Genomic DNA, 24,948 nt, shown 5'->3' with positions numbered 1-24,948 from the left:
GTCTTCCTCTTGAGGCTGACTACTTCGCGGTGCATGGTGTGTTGCTGCCCTCTAGAGTTTCTCTTCTTGTCGTCTTTGCTCGATAGGACCAGAGACAGTGGACGCTATACTGGTGGAGGAAGTATTCATGTCAGTGTTTTGTTTATGGTATTTACGTTAGTAAAAGTAGGGATACCATAAAAAAAAAGAAACACTGAAATTAATTCAGTGGCTGTTGAAGTTCAAAGACTTATGTCTCTTATTTGCTTCCATACTTGAGTTAAGGCAGACTGGTAAAATGTTGTTGCATGTAGAACAGAACAAATGGGAGGCTTGTTTACAACACTTGTTTTTAGTTTTTAATGTAAGCCTATTTATTCTTATGACTGTCAGAATAAATAGGCCCATATCAACTTTAATTTGTAATGTTCATGGGCCCTCTCCAGCTGGGGGACGACTGGGATTGTTGTGACAGTAATGGTACAGACTGTAGGTTATACCCAAAATGCAGGTGGGGAGCCTGTGGCTATACAAATAAAAAAAAAGAAGTAACTAAGGGGCCATCCACACGGAGAGGGTTTGTACTTTTGCAGTCCTATCAGCCACCATTCCCCTCCAATTCTGGCACCCAGAGGAACCCATCATATAACATCAACATTGCTAACCTGCAATACAAAATTTGCCCTTCTTATTAATGCCCTCAACTTTATTTATACTTAACCTCCTGACTCCCTGAAGGGCTTTTTTGGAATCATCTGTAATGTCTATTTGAGTATGCATGGAAGCATCATATCCTGCCTTGGCTGTATTTGGCCTTTAGGGAGATTGTTTCTAACAGGGATAAACTTAGTTGCAGGCAGACCAGCATTTCACACAGCAATTAATTTAATTCCCCCCTTGTCCCTGACACACTCAAGTCAGATAGACCAGATCCTCAGGTAAAATGGGACAATAAAATCTAACCTTTTGCTCCTAAACATTAACAGCCACTCAGAGTAATTTATCTCACACTTGCCATAAAAAGGCCACAGATCCTTTACTGTAATGGGCCACCTTAAGTTTAAATGTTTTAGCTTAAATTAGCTATTTGGTGAATTCAGTTGTATATATGGTTCTAATATCATACTACTACTACTACTACTACTACTACTACTACTACTACCGTTACTCACGTTACTTGACCTACTAATACATCGATAATAGTTTTACTATCTTATAAAATAATTAATAAAACTATTTTATATGTATGTTATTGTAATATGCGTTATTGTAATTAGTGGTACTGAAATAAATGGATGTTTTGTTTGTCGCATTTATGGTAAACCGTAAACTGTATGTATCCATGCTGGTGCTCGGGATGGCAAAGTGAACATTACCATAGCAACTGATACAGCGCGATGGGAAATACCAAATGAGAGGTATAGAGGATTTACTGCGAATAGTGCGAAGATTCTGTATAGATCTTTAGTTACGAGGTTAAACGACTCGTTGCATTAGCACTTACATTGTATGTTATATCTCTATAATTTGTATTATTTTTTCACTCGTGAATACTTCTGATCAAATCATTGATTTACTCGTCTAACCCCTCTGCACTGAGTTGTAGAATCCAGTTACAATATGGCGGCCGTGGGTTTGAAAATCTAGCTAAACGGTCTCTCCATGGTAGAAATATATCCATGCGTAGCAAAGGTAACGTTCAACAACTCTGTTGTACGCTACTTTTCAGAATTTTTGCAATGTAATTCTGATCTTTCTATTAACTACAGAATATGGTCAAAACAGAAGACATATCCACCATGGCGGACGGCTGGAGAGAAGTGTTTGAAAGAAGCCGGGTGGTTCCCCCGCCCAGTCAGACAGTCCGCCTGGCTGTGGAAAGCCACTTCACCCAGTCTCACGGCTTCCAGCTCAGCCTCAGCCGGCTCACTGCAGCTCACCTCCTGCAGGTGATTGCTCACAGCTAACGAGAAAGGCTTGGTAGAGATTTAGAAAATAGTTCTGGTCATGTCAAATATACAGTAGTGATTTAACGCACTTAAATGATATGTAGTTTGTTGTTGTGTAGTAGAGTCCACTGACTTTCGTCATTATTTAGCAAATATATGATGAAGGCACATACAGTGAATCTCGTCCCATTGGGTTTCAGGAAAACTAGCAAAACTCCGTCCAAAAAGTGTATGATTAAAGGTGACTTTGCATTTTATCAACTTGTCAATTGCGTTGACCACTACAGAATATCAGTAGTGTAATATAAGTATGCTATGGATCCACTTGTAAATTCGGTTAAGAGATAATTTACCAAACAGCACTGCACAGTTAAAATGAACCTATAATTGTCTCATGGAAATATGAAACACTTTGAAGACCATTTAACATTTTGTGGGATGTGTGTTAATGGTGTATTAGGCTGCATGTGAAGCTGCAGGCTTTAGGGGTTGGATCGTGTATCAAGATCTTAAGTGAAACTCACTCATGGATGTTTGCAGAGAAGTTGAGCAATAGTAAATTGGAAGATTTTAAGGTTAATGTTTTCATACATCTAAATCTTTTAGGGTGAGGATTACATTTGACTTTTCTAAGGTGGGTGTTTTCCCCCTTTGGATCATGTGGAAAGATATTGAGTAAAACTCACTCATGGATGTTTGCAGACAAGTTGAGCAATGTTAAATTGGAAGATTGTAAGGTTTATGTTTTCATACATCGGAATATTTTAGGATGAGGATTACGTTTGACTTTTCTAATGTGGGTGTTTTCCCTCTTTACTCCCAGGAGATATCAGAGGGGGAACATGATGTGACCTTCCAGTTGCGAGTGACCCTGTTTGATAGAAACCACCAGCACTTCTTTGGGAAAACATGGAAGAGCCCACCTCAGAGGATGAAAAACAACAAGATCTCCTTCAATGAGGTAGCTTATAAAACTGAAATAAGACTAGATAACTTTCAATGACACGCAGCTGGGGATTTCCTGTGTGTTAGGTTTGTAGGCTCTATTTTAAATCCCTCATGTTGTTTTTAAAAGCAGTGGATTGATGATTATATAGTGAAATCAATGCCCATTCAAGCCTAAATTACATTCATTTAGCACAGCCATTATTTAATTAAAACCAACTCAAAAACTCCACCACTCAAGGCTTTCAATTAGCACTGATGATTGTGTTCTTCTGCGCTCTTGAGAATGCTTTCAGCCTAAACTCAGCCAGTTACCAACTGCCCTGATTGCCAGTATTCTTTTCCAGTTGCATCCAACAATAACCATCTTATAAGTGTTCCAGTCATTGACATTTTTTCACCCAGCAAGTTGAAGAAGAGCACAATGGTGGTTATTACAGATGATTTTTCAGAAGTCGATACAATACAAATTATGTTAGGTACCTTTTAATTTCTTTATTATAAACACAATGAATAGTAATCAGGCAGACGCCACAAATGACAAGTGTTTAGTAAGTGTTACAGGGTTAAGACGTTAATACATTTAATGGTTCTAAATCACACTGTGACTGTGGTGATGTAAGAAGTTAAACTTGAAACATGGTTTAGGATTTTAAGTATTTCTCTATACATAGTCATTACTAAATAAGCAACAATAACACAATTTAACAAAGCTGAAGTTCAGAAATATAACATCCATAGGTATTATTTATTTTGAGTCTTATCTCCCTCAGGAGTGTGTGTGTGTGTGTGTGTGTGTGGTTCAGATGTAGTTGATGCTAATCTGTCAACATAAGCAAACAACCCCACTAGGAATGGGCAATATGGATAAAATCTTCTTTTATGATATATCATTTTTGTTTTGCAATATTAATTAATGTAATGATTTAGTGAGTGCTGGATGCAGTTAAGCCAAAGCTGCATCCAGCACTCACTTTAGACATCACGGCTAAGTTGTGTGAAGCCTTTTGCCATAGGGTTACACTGCAGCACACTAGGTAAAAAGCCAGGCGTTCAGAATTTTTGGCCGCTATATCTATATATATATTTCCTTTACATAAATAAAGACATTTCCAGAATGCAGGAAAGGAAGTGATCCAAAAGTTTTGCAGTAAATCTTCAGTATCACAATAGATTGCATTACTGAGAGCAGTGTTTGTTGGCTACATTATCATGATAAATGTATAAAACATGATACAACTCCAGCCACTGGGACGTCAGTCCTTCATGGTTTGGAGGCAAATTTGGTACACTTACATGTACAACATGCAACTATAGTATTTAGGCTATTGTAAGTTAATACCCTCTTTTGGGTGTGGTTATATCTCTGCTATGGTTGAGCTCCTCTTAACACACGACACTAAAGACTTACTGGTGTATTGTCTTGTATTTGTAATATCCTTTTTTGTGAGTCAATGTGAATGAAGTTGGCCTGAAGTTTCAGTCAAATGTGTGGTTCAAGTGGCACAGAAGTCTGCTGTCTCACTTTGTTGCACTTCATTTCTTTACTTTTCCCAATCATTGTTCACCGTTTGTAATCATCATTACACAAAGGGAACAAAGAAACAATTTTTTGATGTCAAACTGTGATGTACTCTTTGAAAGATATGCTTTGATGATGAAACTTCAAATTACTTCTTGAAAATGCTAAAGATAATGCCGAGGCTACGGAAGACAAAATGTATGACACCGATATTGAAATATGCCACAAATCAAATTATCTTCATGGTGTTCATTCAACTTGAAAGGACCTCTTTTGTTTAGCTAGGCACCCTCCGGTCTGTTATGTCCATTTGGCGGCTTGTTTCCTGTAGGTAAAGTTAAAGTTGATGGCTTCAAGCAACCCATAACGACACACTGTGCAAGCCAGAGTTTTTGTAGTCCGATGTAAGGAGATGAGATTTAACTTGAAAAAACGAGGGTACCACGGTTCTATGTTAAAAGATTGTGTTTAAGTCAAAGAACAGCGAAACACTGTTGGTCAAGAACGCCATGGAATTTTGAGAATTACTTTTACTTGTAGTTTAATCTTGTTTTAGCAGGTACATTCTTAAAATCAGATTAGTCTAGGCCATCCTGTTAATACCTGTGGTAAAGAAGTATTTAAAAGCAAAGCAAGACCAGTGTTGAACCTGCAATAGCAAAAACGTCTCGCCATGCGTTGTCAAGAAATATTTGATTCTAAATGTTAAATGCATTGACAAAGTAAATGCCCTTTTTTGCATTCTTTTTTTATGCAAAGAAAAAGTATATAGTGGCTCTATGAAAATCTATATTATCTACATCTATATAGCTAGTAATATATAGTAATATCAATATCATTTATTGATGCACTGAATCTGGGATTCGGCTTTGGATTGTTTACGTAGGTGGACCGTTCAATGCAGTAGGCTGTGAGAAGGTGAAATGGAACTGGTGAGCAGAAAAAGTGTTGTTTGGCAGTACTTTCAGTCAAAAGAAAGCCATTCAAGTCAAGCTACATGTTCAATTTGCAATACCGATTTGTCTCGTGGTGGCAAGGACCCTAAACAATACACAACATCGCCGCTGTTAAAACATTTGCGTATGAAACATCCGAAAGAATACGAGTTGTGCATGAAGGAATCTACAGACAGCAGCCAAAATAGAGCAACTTCAGGTACGGCAAAGGAAGGACAGTCAAAGCTAAAAACTTGTGGTAATGGACTGAGAATGGGAATAGGATTCGGTAGATTCTTAACCAGTGGATTCAGTATTCGGCCAAACCCCAAAAATCTGGATTCGGTGCATCCCTAATATCATTTATTTATTCAAGATGTACATTCAATGCCAGCTTTTGATGCAGCTTTTTAACGGGACACATTTTGGTTAGTACCAAAAAAAGTATTGACGTTTGATACCCATCCCTATAAAGCTTTCTACTAATGAAATAATATATTTACGAAACAACTAGTGAGCCCTTCTGGTTCTGGTAGTAGTAAGCCCATTTGGTCCTCAGGAAACATAGGCAGGAAGTTAACAATAGTTGCAACCAAACAGGCCTCACAACCAATAAAAGCATGTGTTACTACGTGACACTTTCCTTAGATTTAGCGAATGAAAGCAGTGTGTTTCTGAAAGAGTCTAAAATGACTGTCTATGTAGAGTCATTTAATGTCAGTGTCAGTAAAACATAAGAAATAGACTTTTTGAGCTGGTTCGTTTTCGTGGGGAAGGGAGAAAGAATGAGGGAACAAGCTAGACTTGAATTGCCTCTTCTTCATACATAAATTCACTTCATTTCGCAGCCATCTTTCATCCAGACATTTGGGGGATCTGCCGTTCAGTTCAAGAGAAGAAAGGGTCATCAGTTGTGAACTACAAAATAACCCTATGTGGTCTCATCCCTTGAATATGTGTCTCCCACCATCGTGTTTACCATCTCTTCCAAGTTGTTAATGTTTATTTTGAGCAGTTGTCTGGGGAACAGCTGGGTGTCTGTGTTCTCTTTCAATCAAACATCTGAAGGCCTCTGTACGTCCTGGTTGGAGGCTGGTCACCCACTGTTTTATGATTGCCTTTGGAGCACTGCTGAGCTCCTCTGTCGCCTCCAACGTTGAAGATGCCTGATCTGCTTTTAATGTGAGCTGTTGTGCAAGATGTTTAGAGAAACTCTTTTTTTTAAGAGCTGGCTGATAAATGCCGAGTGTTGCATAAGTCTCTTTACAGAGACACCAATGAGTCACAGCTATGGCACATTCTGATTTCCAGATTTGTCACCATCTGTTTTCTCTCCTTTCCTCTGCTTGATGTTCTTTTGATCGAACAATCTCTCACAGTGTATAGCTTTACTTTGATCCACCATAATAGTCATAGCCTGTATAAAAACCCACTTGCTATCCCAATAAGCATCCAAATCCCATTATCCATCCAGGGTAATAATATAAACCACATCATATCCTATCAGGATGATAAAGTGGGGCTGGCCCTCTCTGTATCCTGCCGCAAGAGCTGCACTAGCTTTTTTTTATTGGATTTGGCCCGATGCACTCGCATTCATGCTGGTGTTTATGAGTGGCAAATTGCTGTTTGATATCCAAATAATGTCAGAGGGGGGATCCTCTCTTAAGCTATAGGAGCGCGGTGGAAATTACAAGGTCCCCACCTCCCCCCAGTCAGCCATGATGGATTGGTTTTAATATTGGGTGAAAAGCGAAGATGCACTGTGGTTAAAGAGAGAAAGGGAGCTCTTACTGATTCTGTTTTCTTGCTTTGTCTTTGCATTTCTCTTTTCCCCAGCAGAGGCAAGACGTCTTGACAATGACGATGTCTGTTGCTTTTTGTGCCACTTTTCGAGTTGTTATTGAGTTGTCAAGCCTGACCTATAAAGCTTTTATTTTGAAAGTAAAGAGACAGTGTTTTTTTGTTTGTTTTTTTTGTCAATGCTTTAACGGTTTTCAAAGCTTGATTGCAGCCAGCATATACAATAAGCCCAATAAATCCACATAAAAAATGTAGGCCTTTGCTTTAGTATAGGTCTGTTTGCGTGGATGCACAAAGGGAACTTTAGCTTACTGAACATTTCCTCAACATTTCTCCTTGATTCTGATAGTAAGGCAGGCCAGTTTGTCATGTCATGGGTGTATGTGCTTTTAAAAAATATCTTTATATATCAAATCAATCTACAACCTCTGTACTATTGTCCCGTTTTTGTCTTTTTGATTATGATGTATTTTTTAAAATCCCAGTACAAAGTCCAGTATCAACCAGACTACTTGCTCTTTCTCACCAGTTGCTGGATTGTTTGACAACTCTTAGGATATTTTCTACAAGGTAGCTCTCCTTGCTATACTCAGTGTAAGGTAGTGAAAGCTGTGGGCAGTAGAGGGCAATGTTGTGCTGCAGACAGCGCAGGCGCAGGAGTTGAGAGACTTGGAGGAGGCAGAGAGAAATATGCATCTTTCTGCATTGTCTCTTACTGTGATCACTCCATTTGAACTCCCTGCCTTCACAGCGAGCCAGTGGTTTCTTCTCATATGTGCAACATTATCAGGCTGACAGCTGGGCTTTGGAGAAAAGGCCAAGTTTTGTTCCTGTCCGTGCAACCTCTGTTTTTCCAGCTCTCCAAATGCTGTTTGACATGATGTAAGTAGCCCTGCACAGAATAAACTGGAAGCAACACACACACACACACACACACACACACACACACACACACTTTATTTCTTTACCCTTTATTCTTTTTTTCCCTTCTCCTAACCTAAATCACATGTCTACACCTAAGCCTTATGCTAACCCCTTAACCCTACCCTAAACTAAAGGGGTCCCACAGCCAACTGGACTATCATGTCTTGGTCCCCACAATGTGATGAAAAAAACAATACCTCTCACCACCATATGTACCAACATGCACACACGCCTTATTACAATACTTCAAAGCACTGAAAAGCAGAAGAAGACAGTGTTTCACCAATGGGAAAACATTTGAACATCAGTCATGCAATTCCTCTGCTTTTGTTTCTTGAGTAGTTGTTCTCTAAAGAGCAAACTGGTTTCAAAGTGAAGAATCCCATATGGTTCAAACTTGGGCTCCTGGCAGTAGTCACATTCATCTTGTAAAGCACAAGTTCCTCTTTAAAGCGTACTATGTTGCCAAATTTAAGCTGTCAGCGCTGTAACGAAACTACAGTTAAAGCCTCCCATTTTTGGCTTGCTTTCTAAAAGGAGACACATACTCCAGAAAGGCTGGCTCAGCTGAAGATAAAACTTCTCTTTTGACTCTGGTATATTTGTTGTGTGCTATATTCACAGTGTTTGCAGTCTATCACGTATGATTGCATACGTTATTTACGTGATTATCTATTCAAGCGTGTCCATTCAGATGTCACGTAGGAAGAAGCTCTGCCCTTTTCCCCAGTGTTTTAGAGAAAAGGTGGGGTTATCTCTCATGTCAACTCTTTAAGAATGAACAAATAGAGAATAAATGATGTTCCTCCCTGTTGAAAAGTTGAATACAAGCAAATATCGGTGATGGAAGGGGCACATTGATTTGACTTGTAACATGTAGTTTAGCTGGTTTAGGAATGATGCTTCTGTGGCCTCTACATTATGGAGAGCATAGCGTGATGTTTCTGCTGGTATCCATATCGGGGTTTCTACATTTTTTACATCTAGGGACAGGTATTGGTTTCGTATGTTATTGATTCTGTTATCGATACTGGTTGTGCTTATTGTTTTTATTGATACTCATTCATAATTCCAGACTGATCTCATGAAGTGTCTTATGTATGACACGCCAATTCGTATGCCACTATTGGCGTGTTCTCAAGATGCATACTCGCGTGTTTTTACCTTGCGATTCCGTGTGAATTTACGCCGTAGCGAGTAGTATGAAAGGGCGAAAATCCGCGTAGGGAGGCTGGTCGGGGTAGAGGATGGGTAAAACACAGGACTTTCACCCAGGAGACCGGGGATCGCGTCCTGCGTGTCACGTTTTCTTTTCTGCCCGCGTGTCATGTTTCCTAAACTCAACCGTCGCTTTCTTCTTTTCCTAAACCCAACCCCGTTCTTCTTTTCGTAAACCCAATCGTCGCTTTCTTCTTTTACTAAATCCAACGCCGTTGTTCTTTTCCTAAACCCAACCGGTTCTTCTTTTCCTAAACCCAACCCGCGTGTGACGTTTCCTAAACTCAACCGTCGCTTTTGTGTTATCGCCACGTTGCGTGGCGTGTTATGTTTACGTCCGCTGTATACAGTGTAGACATGGTACCACTGCAAAATAGCCTCAGGAAGGAACTTGTTTTGGTGGAACATGTGTAGGTCCGGCTGAAAAGAGTGACATCCGGCGGAATTACCGGCGGCACCGGAGCAATCCCAGAAGTGGAACGTCATGGATATAGACTGACAGTACAACAACTAATATGCATGCTTAGCTTATGCTGTGTTTTACTTTTACTCTGTCACTTTGTTAAACTTAGCCTACTCTTCAGTACCCATCCCTATTGCCACCAGAAATAATTAACTGTTTAACAGTTACCACCCACGTGGTGTTCTCACTTTGCCTGATCAGCACTTGATTGACATCTCTCTCTAGCTGCACCTGGTATGACTTGGTCAACTTACATTTTATCACTCTTAACGTCAACCTGAGCAAAGGTGCAGTAATTCAAGTTAAAGGGGTGATAGAATGATTATATAGGGTATTTCACACTGGTCTCCTAATAGGGTATCTAACATTGGTTGGGCTGAAAATTGCTCGAATGCTATTTTATGGGTGCTTAACTACCCTGTGAATATGGCCCTATTTGTAACAAGAACTTTTCTTCCAAATATGGTATGCTCATGAATATTTAGATGAGCTGCGCGCTGACTGGTTTAAGCGAACCACATACACATTCATTGGAGACTAGACAGCAGGTCTCATATTTCAGACACTGCAAAGTTATACATTGTTTGTCTGCTATTTTGTTATTAAATTCACTTCTGAGACTTTTTTATGCGAGAAATCAATTACGAAAATTGATGGCTAATTGCAAATTTGGTAAGACGTATCGGACTTTAGGAGTTCCACACAGTCTGACGAGAAAACGGCAACCTCCATACCCAGTGAAAGTCACCGTTTCTCGGCTACTGGACTACTGGGGCTCGGGGCTCCGCGGAGCTGGCTGGCTGCCAGCTGCCGGTATAACTAGAGTATGTTTACAGTTTGAATTTCGTCACGCCACTTATATAACATATACCCCAAGGTCTTATAAAGCTAATAATGGTGTCCGATTTCAATTTAATGCATTTTTGTGAACATTAAGGATTTCGTTAGCTGCTACTGTCCCTTCAATCCTATGTGTACAGATCGCGGCTAGTTAGCTTCACTTTTGGCATAATTATAGTATATTTACAGATTGAAATTCGTCACGCCACTTATATAACATCTACCCCAAGGTCTTATAAAGCTAACAATCGTGTCCGATTTCAATTTAATGCATTTTTGTCATTAGCTAGGGATTTCGTTAGCTGCTACTGTCCCTTCAATCCTATGGGTAAAGATCGTGGCTAGCTGCAGGCCCTGGAGCTCCATCAGGGCCTCAGCATTTTGTTGTCCAGTAACCCAGAAACGGTGACTTTGCGCGGGTATGGAGCGCCGCGGGCTTCCCTTCGTGACGGAGATCCAGCTAGCTCACAGCGAGCCGGAGTCTATGAAGTAGGACACGCCGGGCGGCGAGGCAGCACCGGCCGCTGTCACGTAGCCTGCTGAGCTCCTGCTGAACTGCGTAACACACAGTCGGACAAAATTTGCAATTAGCCATCAATGTTCGTAAAATGGCCCATATTTGACCTCTACATAGTTTCTCGCATAAAAAAGTCTCAGAAGTGAATTTAGTAATTAAATAGCGGACCTCTGGAGCTCTGCATGACCTAGCTAGATTCAGAAGACTAAGCTGACCTCAGGTCAGTGGTGTAGCCTATGCAAATGTTGGGGCGTGACAAAGACTAGGAGTTGAGATGCTTACGTCAACTTTTAGCTTTGTTGAGATTTGCCTGTTTTCAGCGGCAGTTTCAAAATGTGAGATTTGCAGAGGATAAGGGTATCAATGGGATTTTGAGCTTCTATGTATGTCCTATTTACCCACCGAACTGTCATTATTCAACTATGACAAGGTAAAATCGGTTTTGCATTCTATCACCCCTTTAACTAAAAACAACTGTGTGGTTGTGCAGAGCCTTTAATTGTCAATGTTCATTCTTGACCTCGGAAATAGTAGTTTGACGAAACAATGTAAATTTGAGGTCCACGTAATAGTTGTTCAGAAGCAAGTCTTATGGTATGGTATATGAGGCAGAAAAAAACACAGCTTTACACTTTGTGGCCTATGTGTTCTTCAACCTGTTACTATAGATTTGCATAGATCTGCCTTAACTGGGCACTTTTAATAAAAAGACTGACTAGGCCTGTTCTTTACATGTGGAAGGCTTAAGAGACTGTCAAGATGGTGACATGGCATAAACACACATGCACCACACAGAGATGGGGACTCGAGTCGCACTTAAGTTGCACAAACAGCTGACTTCAGACTTGACCCGGACTCGACGCAAAAGACTTCAAACTTGACTTCCTACTCGACCCAAAAGACTTCAGACTTGACTCGAGCTTCGAGACTCGTCAACAACCTGTTTTCATGCAATTATAGCTTTTTAAATCAAAATGTATTCATGTATTTCTATTTTCTTTTATTGGCGCATATACGGGGAAACGTATGACGAGCTGCATGTCGCGTAACGCATGCGCCTATGTGCGCGCACTCACATATCAAAAAATGCATTGCCGATGGCGACACCAAATCCTCCTGGAGTTGTACCTTTTCTCATTAGTTTTGCTTTCAATAACTTGGTAAACAGAGGCAGTAAGCTAACAGCTACATGAAAAGTGTGTGGCACCAAGATAAATGATGCCGGATCAACAACGTCGGACTTTATCAGGCATCTCAAAACGCACCTAAATAGGTCAGTCACTCACACACTAATGTGAAAAGAGAAGTTACATTTAGCATATATCGTCACAGGTAACAAGCTAACCATCGCAAAGTGTTGTGTTAATGCTGAGAACAGGCACATTGTATCTTATAGGCTAGTTAGTGGTTGCTGAAGCTAAGAAATCCATGGCGCACAGGAGGCAGGACGCACGGATCCATCTCCCCAGGAACAAACGCTGTGTCGGGTGGGCAAACTCATGTGATGCGTAATTGATCCCGTGGATGATTTGTAGGCTATTAAGTGAACAAGGTGTACCCAGTCCACCAAACACTGGGCCGTCTTGACTGTCTTAATTCTGCACATATTTCTGTTACTGTAGTCCTATTTACTATTTCATTATTTCATCCATGCGTGGCGCTGCGGATCCGTGCGCACTGTCACCTGCCGTGGAGACGCTGGCCTCACTAACCTCTCCTCCTCTGAGTCGGGTCTCCCTCGCGCTGGACTCAGTTTCACTGAGCCTACTAACACTTAGAAAATAAATGGCATTACATCAGTGAATTCATACTGCTTATTGTGCTTCGGACTGACGCTGAGATGCATGTTCTGTAACTGGTGTGGCGCTGCCACTTTTCTCTTGATTTCCACTTCGACATTAGACATTTTTTTGAGTGAAAGTGACGTTACATTTAGCACATATAATCACAGGTAACAAGCTAACCATCGCAAAGTGTTGTGCTAATGCTGGGAACAGGCACATTGTATCTTTATAGTTGTATCCATATATTGTGACAGACTTAGGTTAATATTTCACCAGGTCCGAGGTCTAGAGGGATGTGTTAAGTAGACCCCATAACGTTATCCTACAACTGATTTTGATACTGTACTGTATGGATGGTAGCTACAGGACATGCTTTGAATTCATAAGATTTAACAATACAGTGTTAGGGACGGATCAGATGGCCAGAGACTTGAGACTTGACTTGGACTCGAGCTCAAAGACTTGAGACTTGACTTGGACTTGCAAAAAATGACTTGTGAACATCTCTGGCACCACACCACAGAGACTGACAGCGATCTGCGCTGCCTCACTGTATATGTGCTCAGTTTAATTTAGAGTTTTATGCATCACATCTGGTTTGAAATAGTTGGCTGTTTGAAAGTGCATAGCTGCAGTTTCTTTCTGTCATCGCCATCACATTTAAAGCAGAATGTTTTTTAAACACTTCCATGAACTGTGTGTTAAACAGCATGTGATGTAAATATTAATCAGGATACACATTTTTGCTCTGCGATGCAATGTGTGTCATACATGACTATTTGCTGTGGTATTGCTGTGTTTTTCATACTTGTATGATTGGCTTTGCAGTCAATCTTTCAGCTTCTCGGGCTTGTTTGGGAAGCTGTCTATGCTGTGTATATATATTTCTCATTTATTCCTTATTTTCAATGAACATGAGTACATGTTATCAGGAAATTGTAAACATTACCACCACTGTGGCAAATATGTTGAAAATATTTAATATTTTCCTTACCTTTGACAATGAATTTTCTCCTACTAACAAGTAGGCGTGGTTTATATCCAAATCCTGATATAGCTTATTAAAGCTTATAGCTTATGTTCAAAACTATTTAAAACACATTAATGAGCCATACCGTTGCAGTGGGTAACGTGTTCCTTCATTACAATGAACATGGGCACTGAGTTTATTTTTGGCAGTCGAAATATTCAGAGACAGACTAACATTGTTGGTTTTGGTCTTTTCATGAGGTTTGTTGACAATAAGGAAAATATTTAATAACAATAACCCTTTAACAAATTGAATTGTGCTCCCATTTGAACGTTCACTAGCCCAAAATGGCCAAAAAGGAGTTGTTAAAGAAAATCATCTTCTTTTGACTTTTTGATAATCATTTCAACATTTCTCTGAATGCATCTGTTCAAAATTATCTCACTATTGTATGAGCTATGACATTGACGTGTGTCAGATTACCTATGTAAAGGGCTTTTCTTGTTCACTGATTTATGAGCTGTAGAGAGGCTTGAGACTATTTATAAAATCTGTATGTTGCAGCTTGTCAATGAAGAAGACAATATCTCTGAATGGCTATTGAAGGACAAGCTAAACTTAACCGGAGACATTTCATTGTTTATTGGAAATTGTTAAGAAACCTTCTCATTGGTTTGTAAGAATATTCATTTGGCTGCTCTCCAATAAGCTTGGACTTATTATTTTAAGACATGTATATATTCACACTATGCTCCTATGTGTCCTTTTGGAGCTGCGGAGTGAAACTGAATGACACGTTTGCTTTGTAACTCCCCTGTAATTCATTTGAATTAATTACATAAAACTTTTGCAATATATCATTTGAACCATTCTCTGTGTTTTGTGTTCTCTGTGTGCCAGAAAATATCCATAACAGAGTCCTCCTTTGAACTGCTTAGAGCTCAGATAAATGGCCAGCAGTAAAACATGAACTTATATTGAGTCTTGTTATGTTCCATCTTCCATTCTCTTTTTACAAGGCATGGCACTTCCTACAGTAAATGTAGCGAACCCATGAAACCTGCCTGTGTGAAAAGCCATATGATTGATGGAAAAAGGAGCTTCTACAGCAGCAAAGACAGGCCTTCAGCTTACCTTGGGGCTTAATTCCTTCTCCCAACTGGCATGCCACACTAAGAGATATACACTTCAATTATACATAGGGATGGTGGGGGAAAAGATGCCGCTGCCTTGCCCGCGAGCTGATCAATATTTCAGCTCCAAGGGGACCAAACATCTAGTAGAGCAGCTGCTGCTTAACAGCTTTACACACTGGAGTGGCACAGTAATACACAGCTATATCTTGTAGGTGTGTGTGCGCGTGTGTGTGATCGAGAGAATTCAAGGGCCACAAGAGCTACTGTTTGTGTATGTGTGTGACTTATTTTTACTGTGTGTGGTACGTATTGACTTGATTCCAAATTAACTGTTATTGTGCCATCACTAGCTAATTTCTCTTACCGTCACTCCCTCTTTTCCTTCCACACATGCAAATATGCATGCACGCATGAGCTCAACACACATTTATAGAGCTTGTCCCTATAGTTCTGCTATCAGGGGATCTGCACCGCTGTGTGTAGGGTAGAGAGACATTGAGACAGAGATAAAGAAAGATATTCTGTCTGTCTTGTACTTTGTTGTTCCAGGCTTTGACATATCAACTTTTGTTGAAATATACCTTTTTTAGAATACCTTTTTGAATCTGAAGTCTGGCAGTGTTCATCCAACCCTTTCCATCATTGTATATTTCCTGCATTCCTCCCTTATTGTGATGCATCTCCAGCATTCACAGTCAGTGCCCGCAGTTTGACTGTGAGGCATTTCAGACAGGATTTACAAAATGTCAGGAGACCAAAACCTGGGTGACAAACTAAGACTTTACCCAGCGAGAGCTGAGATCTGTCATTGGCAAAGCTGGGGATGTTGTAGAATGCAGAATCTTTGGGTTTTTTGAACATTTGCCTCGCTTTCTGTGTGGTCCGAGGATGATCAGTTTGGTACTACTACTTCTCAGAGTAGCATGACCTGTATTATGGATAGTCTTTAGAGGATGTTATACCTAAAGATTCTAGTGAACCTCCCTAACATTTTCTTGGCACTATTATCAGGTCAGAATCCCCCCTGGAGCAACCCTTTGACCTATGTTTATATTGCAAAAATAAATGGCAAGATTGCCACTTTTATCTTTAATAAATCTAAAAGACAGATTGCCATGAAATGAACTGAACATTTGTGCACCTCGGACGATGAACCATTTCCATTTTGGACATCCATTTTCCAACAACACAAACGACAAAGTTTTCCCGCTTGACATTAACATGTTTTTAATGTTGCTGCTTTGCTTGACATTGAGAGGACCCAAATCATAAGCAACAAAACCACAGAGTGGCTCATGATTTAGAGTGAGTTATGTGAAAGTAAATGGAAGCAAAAGACTCAAAAGGTAAATTAAACACAAAGGACTGTGTGGCATTAATGTGTATGTGTAATTGCTGCTGCAGTGTAGCAAGATGGTCAGCCATGATACTAGTCATTACATTACATTTACATTACATGTCGTTTAGCTGACGCTTTTATCCAAAGCGACTTCCAATGAAGTGCTTTCAACCCTGAAGGTGCAAACTCCAAGTTCCAACAAGTAGTAAGTGCAAGTACATTAGCTTTAAATAAGCAAAACTACAAAGAGCCATATGAAAGTGCAGCTTCAGGAAATATAATTTATATACTTTTTTTTATTTTTTATGTTTATCCGAGGTGTAGTAGAAGAGATGTGGTTTTTAGCCTTCGGCGGAAGATGCATAGGCTTTCAGCCGTCCTGATGTCAATATGGAGCTCATTCCACCATTTAGGAGCCAGGACAGCAAACAGTCATACAGTCATAGATCTAGTGCTGCGAGACAGCTGGCATAGAGCCAGTGTAGCAAGAGACTAGACTTCATTCAGTCAGAATCTGTGGTGATTTTAGGTAGGGGATTTACACACACTGCTAAACATTTTGGCTTTGTATCTGCGAGTATTTTTGCATTACAGATGACTAATATAAAAAAGAAAAGAAAACCAAGACCATGAGATGTGGTTGGAAGCTCCGGAAAAACTAGTAAGCAGACCTAGAGTTGTCATGCCCTTTTCTGCTAAATAAATATGTTTTATTTTCCTATGTTGGTGGATGCAGTACTGAAAAGATTTTGAAATATATCAACAATTATATATCAGTCACACTTTTTCTAACAAACTTTTAATTCGTAGCATAGCATTAATTGTGGCCTGGTTATCTAACTAAAATGGAAGAAGTCTGTTTGTAGTGTATTGAGAGGGGATCCTTATTAACTCATACACCGCCAAACGGCATACTGGGTATAGCTTGCTCTTCTTTCAACAGATGAAGAAAGAGAGACCAGAGAGACTGGAGATGTTACATAGTAGCAAACTCACAACTATGACGGGACACAACTATGTAATGTCAATGTCAACATTTTGCTCATTACCCAAGGAAGCACAGTGTTGAGTGTAAAGTTATCCGGATGAGCTGTTCTGGAGAAATGGGCACTGTACTAGTCAAAAGAAATTTAGATTTCATCAGGAACTATCAGATCAAACTATACATAAACAAAATTACGAATCTGACATTTGATGCCAGCTTTCGCTACTTGAGTTCTTGGTGCTATGGACACACTTTGGTCAGTACCAGGAAAAAGTATTGAGGTTCAGATGTAAACATTCTGGCTGGGCATCGTTATCTACAATGACAATGAAACGTTGGTCACTTCTAAATAGCTTCACTGGCTGTTAAAATTCTCTGTAGTCTAAAATAGCCTCAGATGAAGATTTCTTTTAAAAAGGAGACTTGCTGGTCGATGAAAGTCTCTGCTGATAGTCTCTGATAGAAATCGCATCACTGACCCTCATTCCTTGGAGGGATTCCACATAATTGGGCTGTTTCTCAAATAATTGCTACAGTCCTCTCATTTGTGGCTGATAAATCCGCATTTCCCTGTCCTCCACCTGTTTTTTTTTTTTTTCTTTAATTCTCTTTTTGCTTTGTCCTTACAACATTAGCTTTCATATCAAACCACCTTTTCGTCTTTTTTTTAATTTTTATTTTTATTTTTTACTTAAGCCACATTGCACACCTCAGTGGACACATACACTGCCTCCATTAATGCAGTCCAAGCCTCTTTCTTTTCTTGCACCAGTCACTCAGGTGATAAAACACCTTTTGAGCCTTCAACTTCTCCATCAGCTACATTACACTGCTTGTTCTTTTTTCACCGGTCATGCTTCAGGGTTTCATTAGCTGCCTCCTCAGCTTCTACATCTCTTATCCTGCAGAATGGCCCTCCTTATACAGTATATACAAGTTCAGGAGTGTTTTATGCTAACGGTAAGATGTAGGCATATTTTTTTTTTTACAAGGATCCACATTTACTTATTTTAACTATTCAGCAAGAGATAAAACTGCTGCCTGGTTTGCACCGTTCTTTCAGTGTTTCCCCAAAGTTGACTGCTTTGGCCCGGCGGATGGGATTTACACATAACTCTTTAAAGTTTCTTTAAATATGCATCGGTTATCTTTCCAAATATTTAACAGTTATATTAAACCACTCTTCACATCGACATGAATTAGATCCACCGCATCACACTTATTTAAAAAGAAAATATGTCAAGTAACGACAACGCCCTTGGCTGTCCTGCTGTTATAACAGACGTGAAGTAACCACAGACAGTTTCAGTTCCCGGCGTTGCACTGCTGAGGAATGAATTAAGAAGAACAACTTTACTGGATATTTAGTGTCATTTTTGGCATTAAATGTATTTTTGATGTACAGGCACGCCAGGCTTGTACAATTAGGGTAACACTGAATATGGTATTTTTTTCAGCACAAATTAAAATAATGTCTGCGGACATATTACTGAACCCCTATGTGCCCTAGATACGAAATGGTAAGAATGATGACATTCTGACTATGTGGCTGTATTAGAAGAATTCAAAGTATAGGTCTCACTTTGTTCCTAGTAATTGAGACCCAACTGGGCACCAGAGTAGCCTGATAATCAGACTAATTGCCATTTTGTTTCACTTCATAAAACAGTCAGACATTGTGTTTCAGTTAAACATTTTCTTTTTGGAGGTGGTGTTATTTTGCCTCGATCAATCATATATGTCCCGTTGAGGTCTTTTTGAGTTAACACAGAAGCAGTTAGCAGTGGCTGTGGAGCATTTATGTAAAAGTTTTATGCTGGACGAAGAACTTGTTGCTTTAAGAGTTGTTATTTTGACTTACAACAACCAGTTTAGCTACGTCAATCCCATCCACACTTCTTTTGGCATTTTATCTGTTGCTATTTTACTGGGTCTGGCACGGGAAGATAATATCTCCATTCTTAATCCCACCTACAAAGCTCTGATGAGAACAGCAGCAGACCTACCTGAATCGCTGAAAAAAACTGTAGAATGTGGCATGGATTCAGTGGTCTGAATTATCCTCCAGACTAATTCAGACCGATTCTAATGGTCTGTTTTCTTTTTTGGCTATTTTAGACTACAGAGAAATTTAAACAACTACTGAAGCTATTTACCAGGGCAACGTGGATTGGTTAGTTGAGTGGTGTGATAAAAACGCTCTCATTATTAACACTGTGAAGACAGAGGAAATCATATTTGGAAAACCCCCGAATTGTCAACTGCCCCCCAGTGAAGATTCACAATTCAGTAATCAGTCAAGTCCCAGTCTACAAATATCTGGGTCATGATAGACGAAAATCTCTCATGGGCCTTCTCAATTCAACAGCGTGTTTATTTTCTACGTAGATTGAGATCCTTTGGAGCTAGTAGCCAAATCATTTCTTTGTTTTTCACATCAGTATTCAGAGTATCATGCTCTATTGTAGCACTGCTTGGCTGATTACCCTATCAGTTAAAAATAAAACAAAGTTATTTGATCAATTTAAAATTTGTTCAAAGATTATAGGACTACCGGTAGCACACTCCTTTCAGGAAGCTCACAATAATAGTTTGCTCAGACTGGCCAGGAACATTTCAAATGACTCCTCACATGTTTTGCACAGAGAATATCATCTTCTGCCTTCAAACAGACGCTTTAGAGTTCATTCTTTCAATCGCGGCAGACTTAAAAACTCTTTCATACATCAATCTATCCTATTGTTAAACCAGCTACATTAAATCCAGTGCAACATTTTTTCAGGGTTACAAGTCTCCAAGACCTTGTCTGTGTGTATGTTCATTAGGGTTGGGCATCGAGAACCGATTCCTACTTGGAATTGCGATTCCAGTGGAATCGTTTCTTTATTGGAATCGTTTAGAGGATTTGGTTCCAAACCCGATCATCGCTTCCCAATTTAACATGCGCAAGTTTTTGGTTTCCGTAGCGGCCAGGCGCTTGTTGTGTTGCAGCCTTGGAGCACAGTAAGCAGCGGTCTAGTGTGGCTTTATTTTACATTGAAAAAGCCGTGTAAAACTGCAAACCACCATTGAATCAAAATAAAACTTTCCTCTCATTTGTGAAAATAAGCATTTGACCTGTTTGAACTCCACCCCTCAAAGAATCGGAATCGAGAATCGATAAGAACCAGAATCGAAAGGCAGAATTGGAATCAGAATCGTTAAAATCCAAACGATGCCCAACCCTAATGTTCATGTCATTTTCTGTTATACATGTATGCTTTGTTTCCTTACTTGTGTGTTTATGTCATTTGTGGTAATGTTTAATGTATGTCCTTTTGTGTTATTCATCTTATGTATGTCTGTATGTATGTATATGTCCCCTTTCTTATATGAGATACCCAGGGATGCAAAAAGAATTTCAGCCCTGGCTGACAAAAGTTGTATCGAATCGCATCGTATCGTATTTAGAAGATTTAACTGTCACACATATACATACTCAGTCCTGTCTGTCCCAGCTGTGATCCAGTGACATAATTGGCCTGTCATTTTCTCTGCCTCTCCATCATCCACACCATCATCTCTCCTATGCTGGTGACAGTCACAGAATTTCACACAGAGAGGATTTGTGATGCTGATACCTGCTGGTTCTGTGCCTGTCAAATGACTTACTGTATCTCTCCCTCTATTTCTCTCTCTCCCCTCCACCTCAATGCATTGGCTATGCTGCCAAAACTAGTATCAAAGCATTACACAGGGAACAGGGCTTTTTACATTGATGGCACTGGTGTGCCTTACTTTTCATTTAGCCTAGGTGAACCAGCACTTCATTTAGGTGCACCCTGTCATGGCACAGGACTTGTTTCTTGGAGACATAATGCTTTTTTTAACGTTTCAATTCAGAACGTTGATGCTTCTTCAGCAAAAGCACTGTTCCCAGTCATGCTTTGGCCACACTTTTTGCAATAAGCGCAATGCATAATGTTGGCCGTTTTATCATATCTAAGCCACAGAGATCGGAAAAGCCATTCTTTGGGAAAGACATATATATATTTTAGCCTTTTTTCATGTGGTAGGATCAGGCTCGGAGTCAGTTGAGGCCATATCACCTGATGATTTATGATCAGGATTAGGCATCTTACCGGGGACAGGGGAGACAGGTGGTGGAGCGGTTACCTCTGCCAATGATGTCAGGTCTGGGCTGACATCATTATTAAAAATTAAAAATGTGACCAGATGACCCAATGCGAGCCGACGAGAACGCGCATCAGGAACACAACACTTCAGACGTCAGGCATCTTTCAGGGAGTCCTGGGCCTTTCATGGCTGGGGACAGGTGTAACAGCACTGCAGCATTTTTCTTTACGAAAAAACAATCAATAGTTCTCTTCATTAGAAATTTCTGGTATGTTTTAAGGTTGTGATGTCACTCAAGGAGTAGTACAGGGTAGGGTTTGGTTTGGACAGATATTTAGAAATGATGTTTGGGTCAGCCTCGGTCCTATCCGCGCGATAAGGCATTGAACATTTTAAATTTAAAAAAAAGCTTATTATGTAGGTGCGCCTGTGTTAACGTGCGCTTGTTGCCCCGTGTGCGCTGATGCGCTCATCTATTGACATTCCGAATGTCTTCCTACAAACGTACATGTGTCATTAGTATGAGAAAAACATTTGATTTTTAACTGTCGGGCTCGGGTCGGGCTTGGACGTAAATATTTTAATGCCTGTTGGGCTCGGGCCGGGCTCAGTTACTGCTCTGTCGGACTCGGGCCGGGCTCGGACAGAAAAATGCGGCCCGATCACATGCAGGAAAAATTACACACACACACACACACACACAAACACACACACAGACCTGACAAATGTTAGGCGCACCGGTGTAACAAATGAAAATGTTTAATTGCATTTTTGGTCGCATTCTGGAGCCATGGCTACAGCCAAGAATTTCCTTGAGTTCATGTGCCTACTTAGCTTCACTCATGACTTTGAGTTTGCTTTGAACAACAAACTCCCAGGGTGAAGGCAAAAGGTTTACAACAACTGATACACAGTAGGAGCTCATATTCAGTTATATAATGCATTAAAGCGTGTATTTTTCCTTTTTTTCAGTGCTGTATGATGGAAGCCTTTTTTCAAGTAGCCTACGGAAGCGATGTGAGTGCAAGTAGCTCATGGACACTTTCATTATTTTAAAGTAGCCCTCAGATGAAGAAAGGTTGGAGACCCCTGCTGTATACTGATTAATTCTGTAATACAGTTTTTGTTATCACCTTTTAGTTAGTCTCGCACTGCCAGACCTTCCTCCACAGGGCTTTGGAGGAGGGTCTGGCTAGTCCACATTCCGGGATGGGAGAAAAATGTGCTCTGGTTTATTGGCATTTTCTTTTAACCTCTTAAGAGTCACTGTACCGTGGACAGCACACCTTGTGGCTGTGGCGTCGCTGTAACCTCCACTCATAAACATTTTTATAACTTTAAAGCATTAAATCTTCAAAATATACAGCCATGCGACACACCAATTGAAAGCTTAGTCTCTCATGATTCAATTAAGCCCACACACAAAGCATAAGATGATTTATAGCAGTTATACAACTGCTACAAAGTTATAGAAAATAAAACAATACAGCATAAACTGCGCAGCTAGTTTCTAGTGCATCCATACCTTTTTCCTTGTCCCTTTAGCCACTACGGGGATTTTTTGCCCAAAACTTTTTTTTTTTTTTAAATCCCCAAGAGTCCAAGGAAATGGAATATCCAAGCCATTATATCCAAAACGAGCTGTTCGTCTCACAATCTTGACGTTTCTGGCCAAATCACAACGGAAAATCGCTAAACTTTTTTTCATTTCCACACTTGTATTGCGGCCTCGCTTCTCTCCTGAGGGTCCTACCAACTCGATGTGGGCGTCACTGTATTCTCTGACTTCTAAGGTTTCCATAAATACCTGGTATAAGCCAATTGGTGTAGGTTTGCCTGTGATATACCAATGGAAAGCTGAAGACTCCTCTGACGCGATGTGAGCCCCACGAGGAAACGATCGACATTTGCTCGGACCAGTTAGATTTAAATGCTATAAGACCCGTCTACATTTTTAGCCAATGAGCAGACAAGTCGATAGACACCAAATTTGCCACTGAAATTTTAACCCTGTAATGGCTGGAGCTGTGTCAAAGCAAAAACAGGGCCTCCTATAAGCATATCACACCCTGTGCAATTTATAATGACTTATTTCTATATATTTATGTATATAATTATTTCAAGTATGTGTATGATTGATGTGGGTGTGTTTGTGTATTTGAGAACTGTTTTATTTTGTACTTTATTGGCTTTTTTCTTTGCACTTTTTAAATGGAAATCAGAAAAACACACAGACATATATGTAGAAAATAATTCATATAAAATCCCTTTTTGAGTCTTTTGGCTTCTGGATGTTTTTTGTAGTAAGCTGAGACGTGGCTATGACATTGTGTTGTCTGTATATCACTAGATGTGTTTACAGCAGTGTATTTTAATAATTTTACAGATGTATGACTTGGACGGAAATAAAAACCATCCATTCTAGCCTCTGTAACTCTGTGTCAGTAAGGCCTACAATCACCCTGACACTTGTAACAAAAACTTGAGAGTGTTTCCTTTCCAATGATATCAGATCACATCCCTGAGTGTCAAAGTATATGGGAGCTGTACCACTTTTAATTTGGGTATGACGTTTAGACCAAAAAGCTTGAAAATTCAAGCGTTTCTTTAACCAATCACAATCGTCTTGTGTGGCGCCGGACGCAGGTACGGTGCCTCTGCAAAATAGCCTCGGGAAGGAACTTGTTTTGGTGGAACATAGGGAGGCGTGCTCTGGACTTAAAATAGCTGTTGAGTGTGTGATGAGATTTTTTCTCGAAAAATAAACATAATTTGATTGTCGGTTCTAGCTCCGAGGATGTTTCACGAATCGACCAGAGTATAGAATGCCAACACAAAAAAAGCGGGAGGTGAGGAACATCCGGCCAGAAATGAGGGACATGCGACGGAACCTCCGGCGGTCAAACCAGAGATATATTTTTACTTTTTCTCTGTTTATTCATTGTATGCAATAAATTAGAATTTGTACCAATCTGTCCCCCTTAACACCACATTACATGATTTTTGTCTGAGTATAATGAAAGTTCAATCCACCATTTTACCAGGATACATTTCTTACCTGGCTCCATTACAAGTAAAACCAGTTGACTATGAGACGGAGCTAAAATGATTCAGGGCAGAACCACCATCGCAATATATTCCCTTTATGTCCCTCGCTGTCTGTAGCTTTACATCACACAACAGCTCCCTCACATTTCCCTTGTTCTTGTCATTGTTAAGTTCTCTGTCACCCACAAAGGGGTCTCAGCAAAAACCCCAGAAACTGCAGACAGACTGGTTGTTGGTAGTGACAGTGACTTCAAGCTACATGCCTCTGTGCTGATGATGTTTTAATGTCATCCCCTTGCCGTTCGCCCCTCTTTACTCAAGTTGTGTGTGTGTGTGTGTGTATATTTACCCCTGTGAGAATCGATTACTGCTTTTTTGACAGTTGCTGCGCAGTATAACCTCTCATTAGGTCCGACATATGCTGTGCCTGGCATTGCTGCCGATGCAAGCTGTTTTCTCAATAACATCTCCCAGT

At 40.1% G+C, this 24,948-nt stretch overlaps 1 protein-coding gene across 5 annotated transcripts in view; it reads left to right on the top strand.

Annotated features, from left to right (window-relative positions):
- The first annotated feature begins 1,603 nt into the window (after positions 1–1,603).
- The window catches only part of nphp4 (nephronophthisis 4), a 178,263-nt gene continuing 154,918 nt past the window's right edge, over positions 1,604–24,948 (top strand). For 4 of the 5 annotated variants that reach the window (XM_078254511.1, XM_078254514.1, XM_078254512.1 and 1 more), the window contains exons 1-3: positions 1,604–1,671; positions 1,749–1,928; positions 2,752–2,889. In XM_078254511.1, the coding sequence (XP_078110637.1) occupies positions 1,642–1,671; positions 1,749–1,928; positions 2,752–2,889 (348 nt within the window). In that variant the 5' untranslated portion in view covers positions 1,604–1,641. The remainder of the gene's footprint in view (positions 1,672–1,748; positions 1,929–2,751; positions 2,890–24,948) is intronic. The other variant, XM_078254513.1, reaches the window with a different exon arrangement.

Source organism: Sander vitreus, chromosome 7 (genome assembly GCF_031162955.1).
Source record: "Sander vitreus isolate 19-12246 chromosome 7, sanVit1, whole genome shotgun sequence".
NCBI lineage: Eukaryota > Metazoa > Chordata > Actinopteri > Perciformes > Percidae > Sander > Sander vitreus.
The sequence above is the reverse complement of the archived record's forward strand: the minus strand, read 5'-3'. Positions and strand labels throughout refer to the sequence as shown.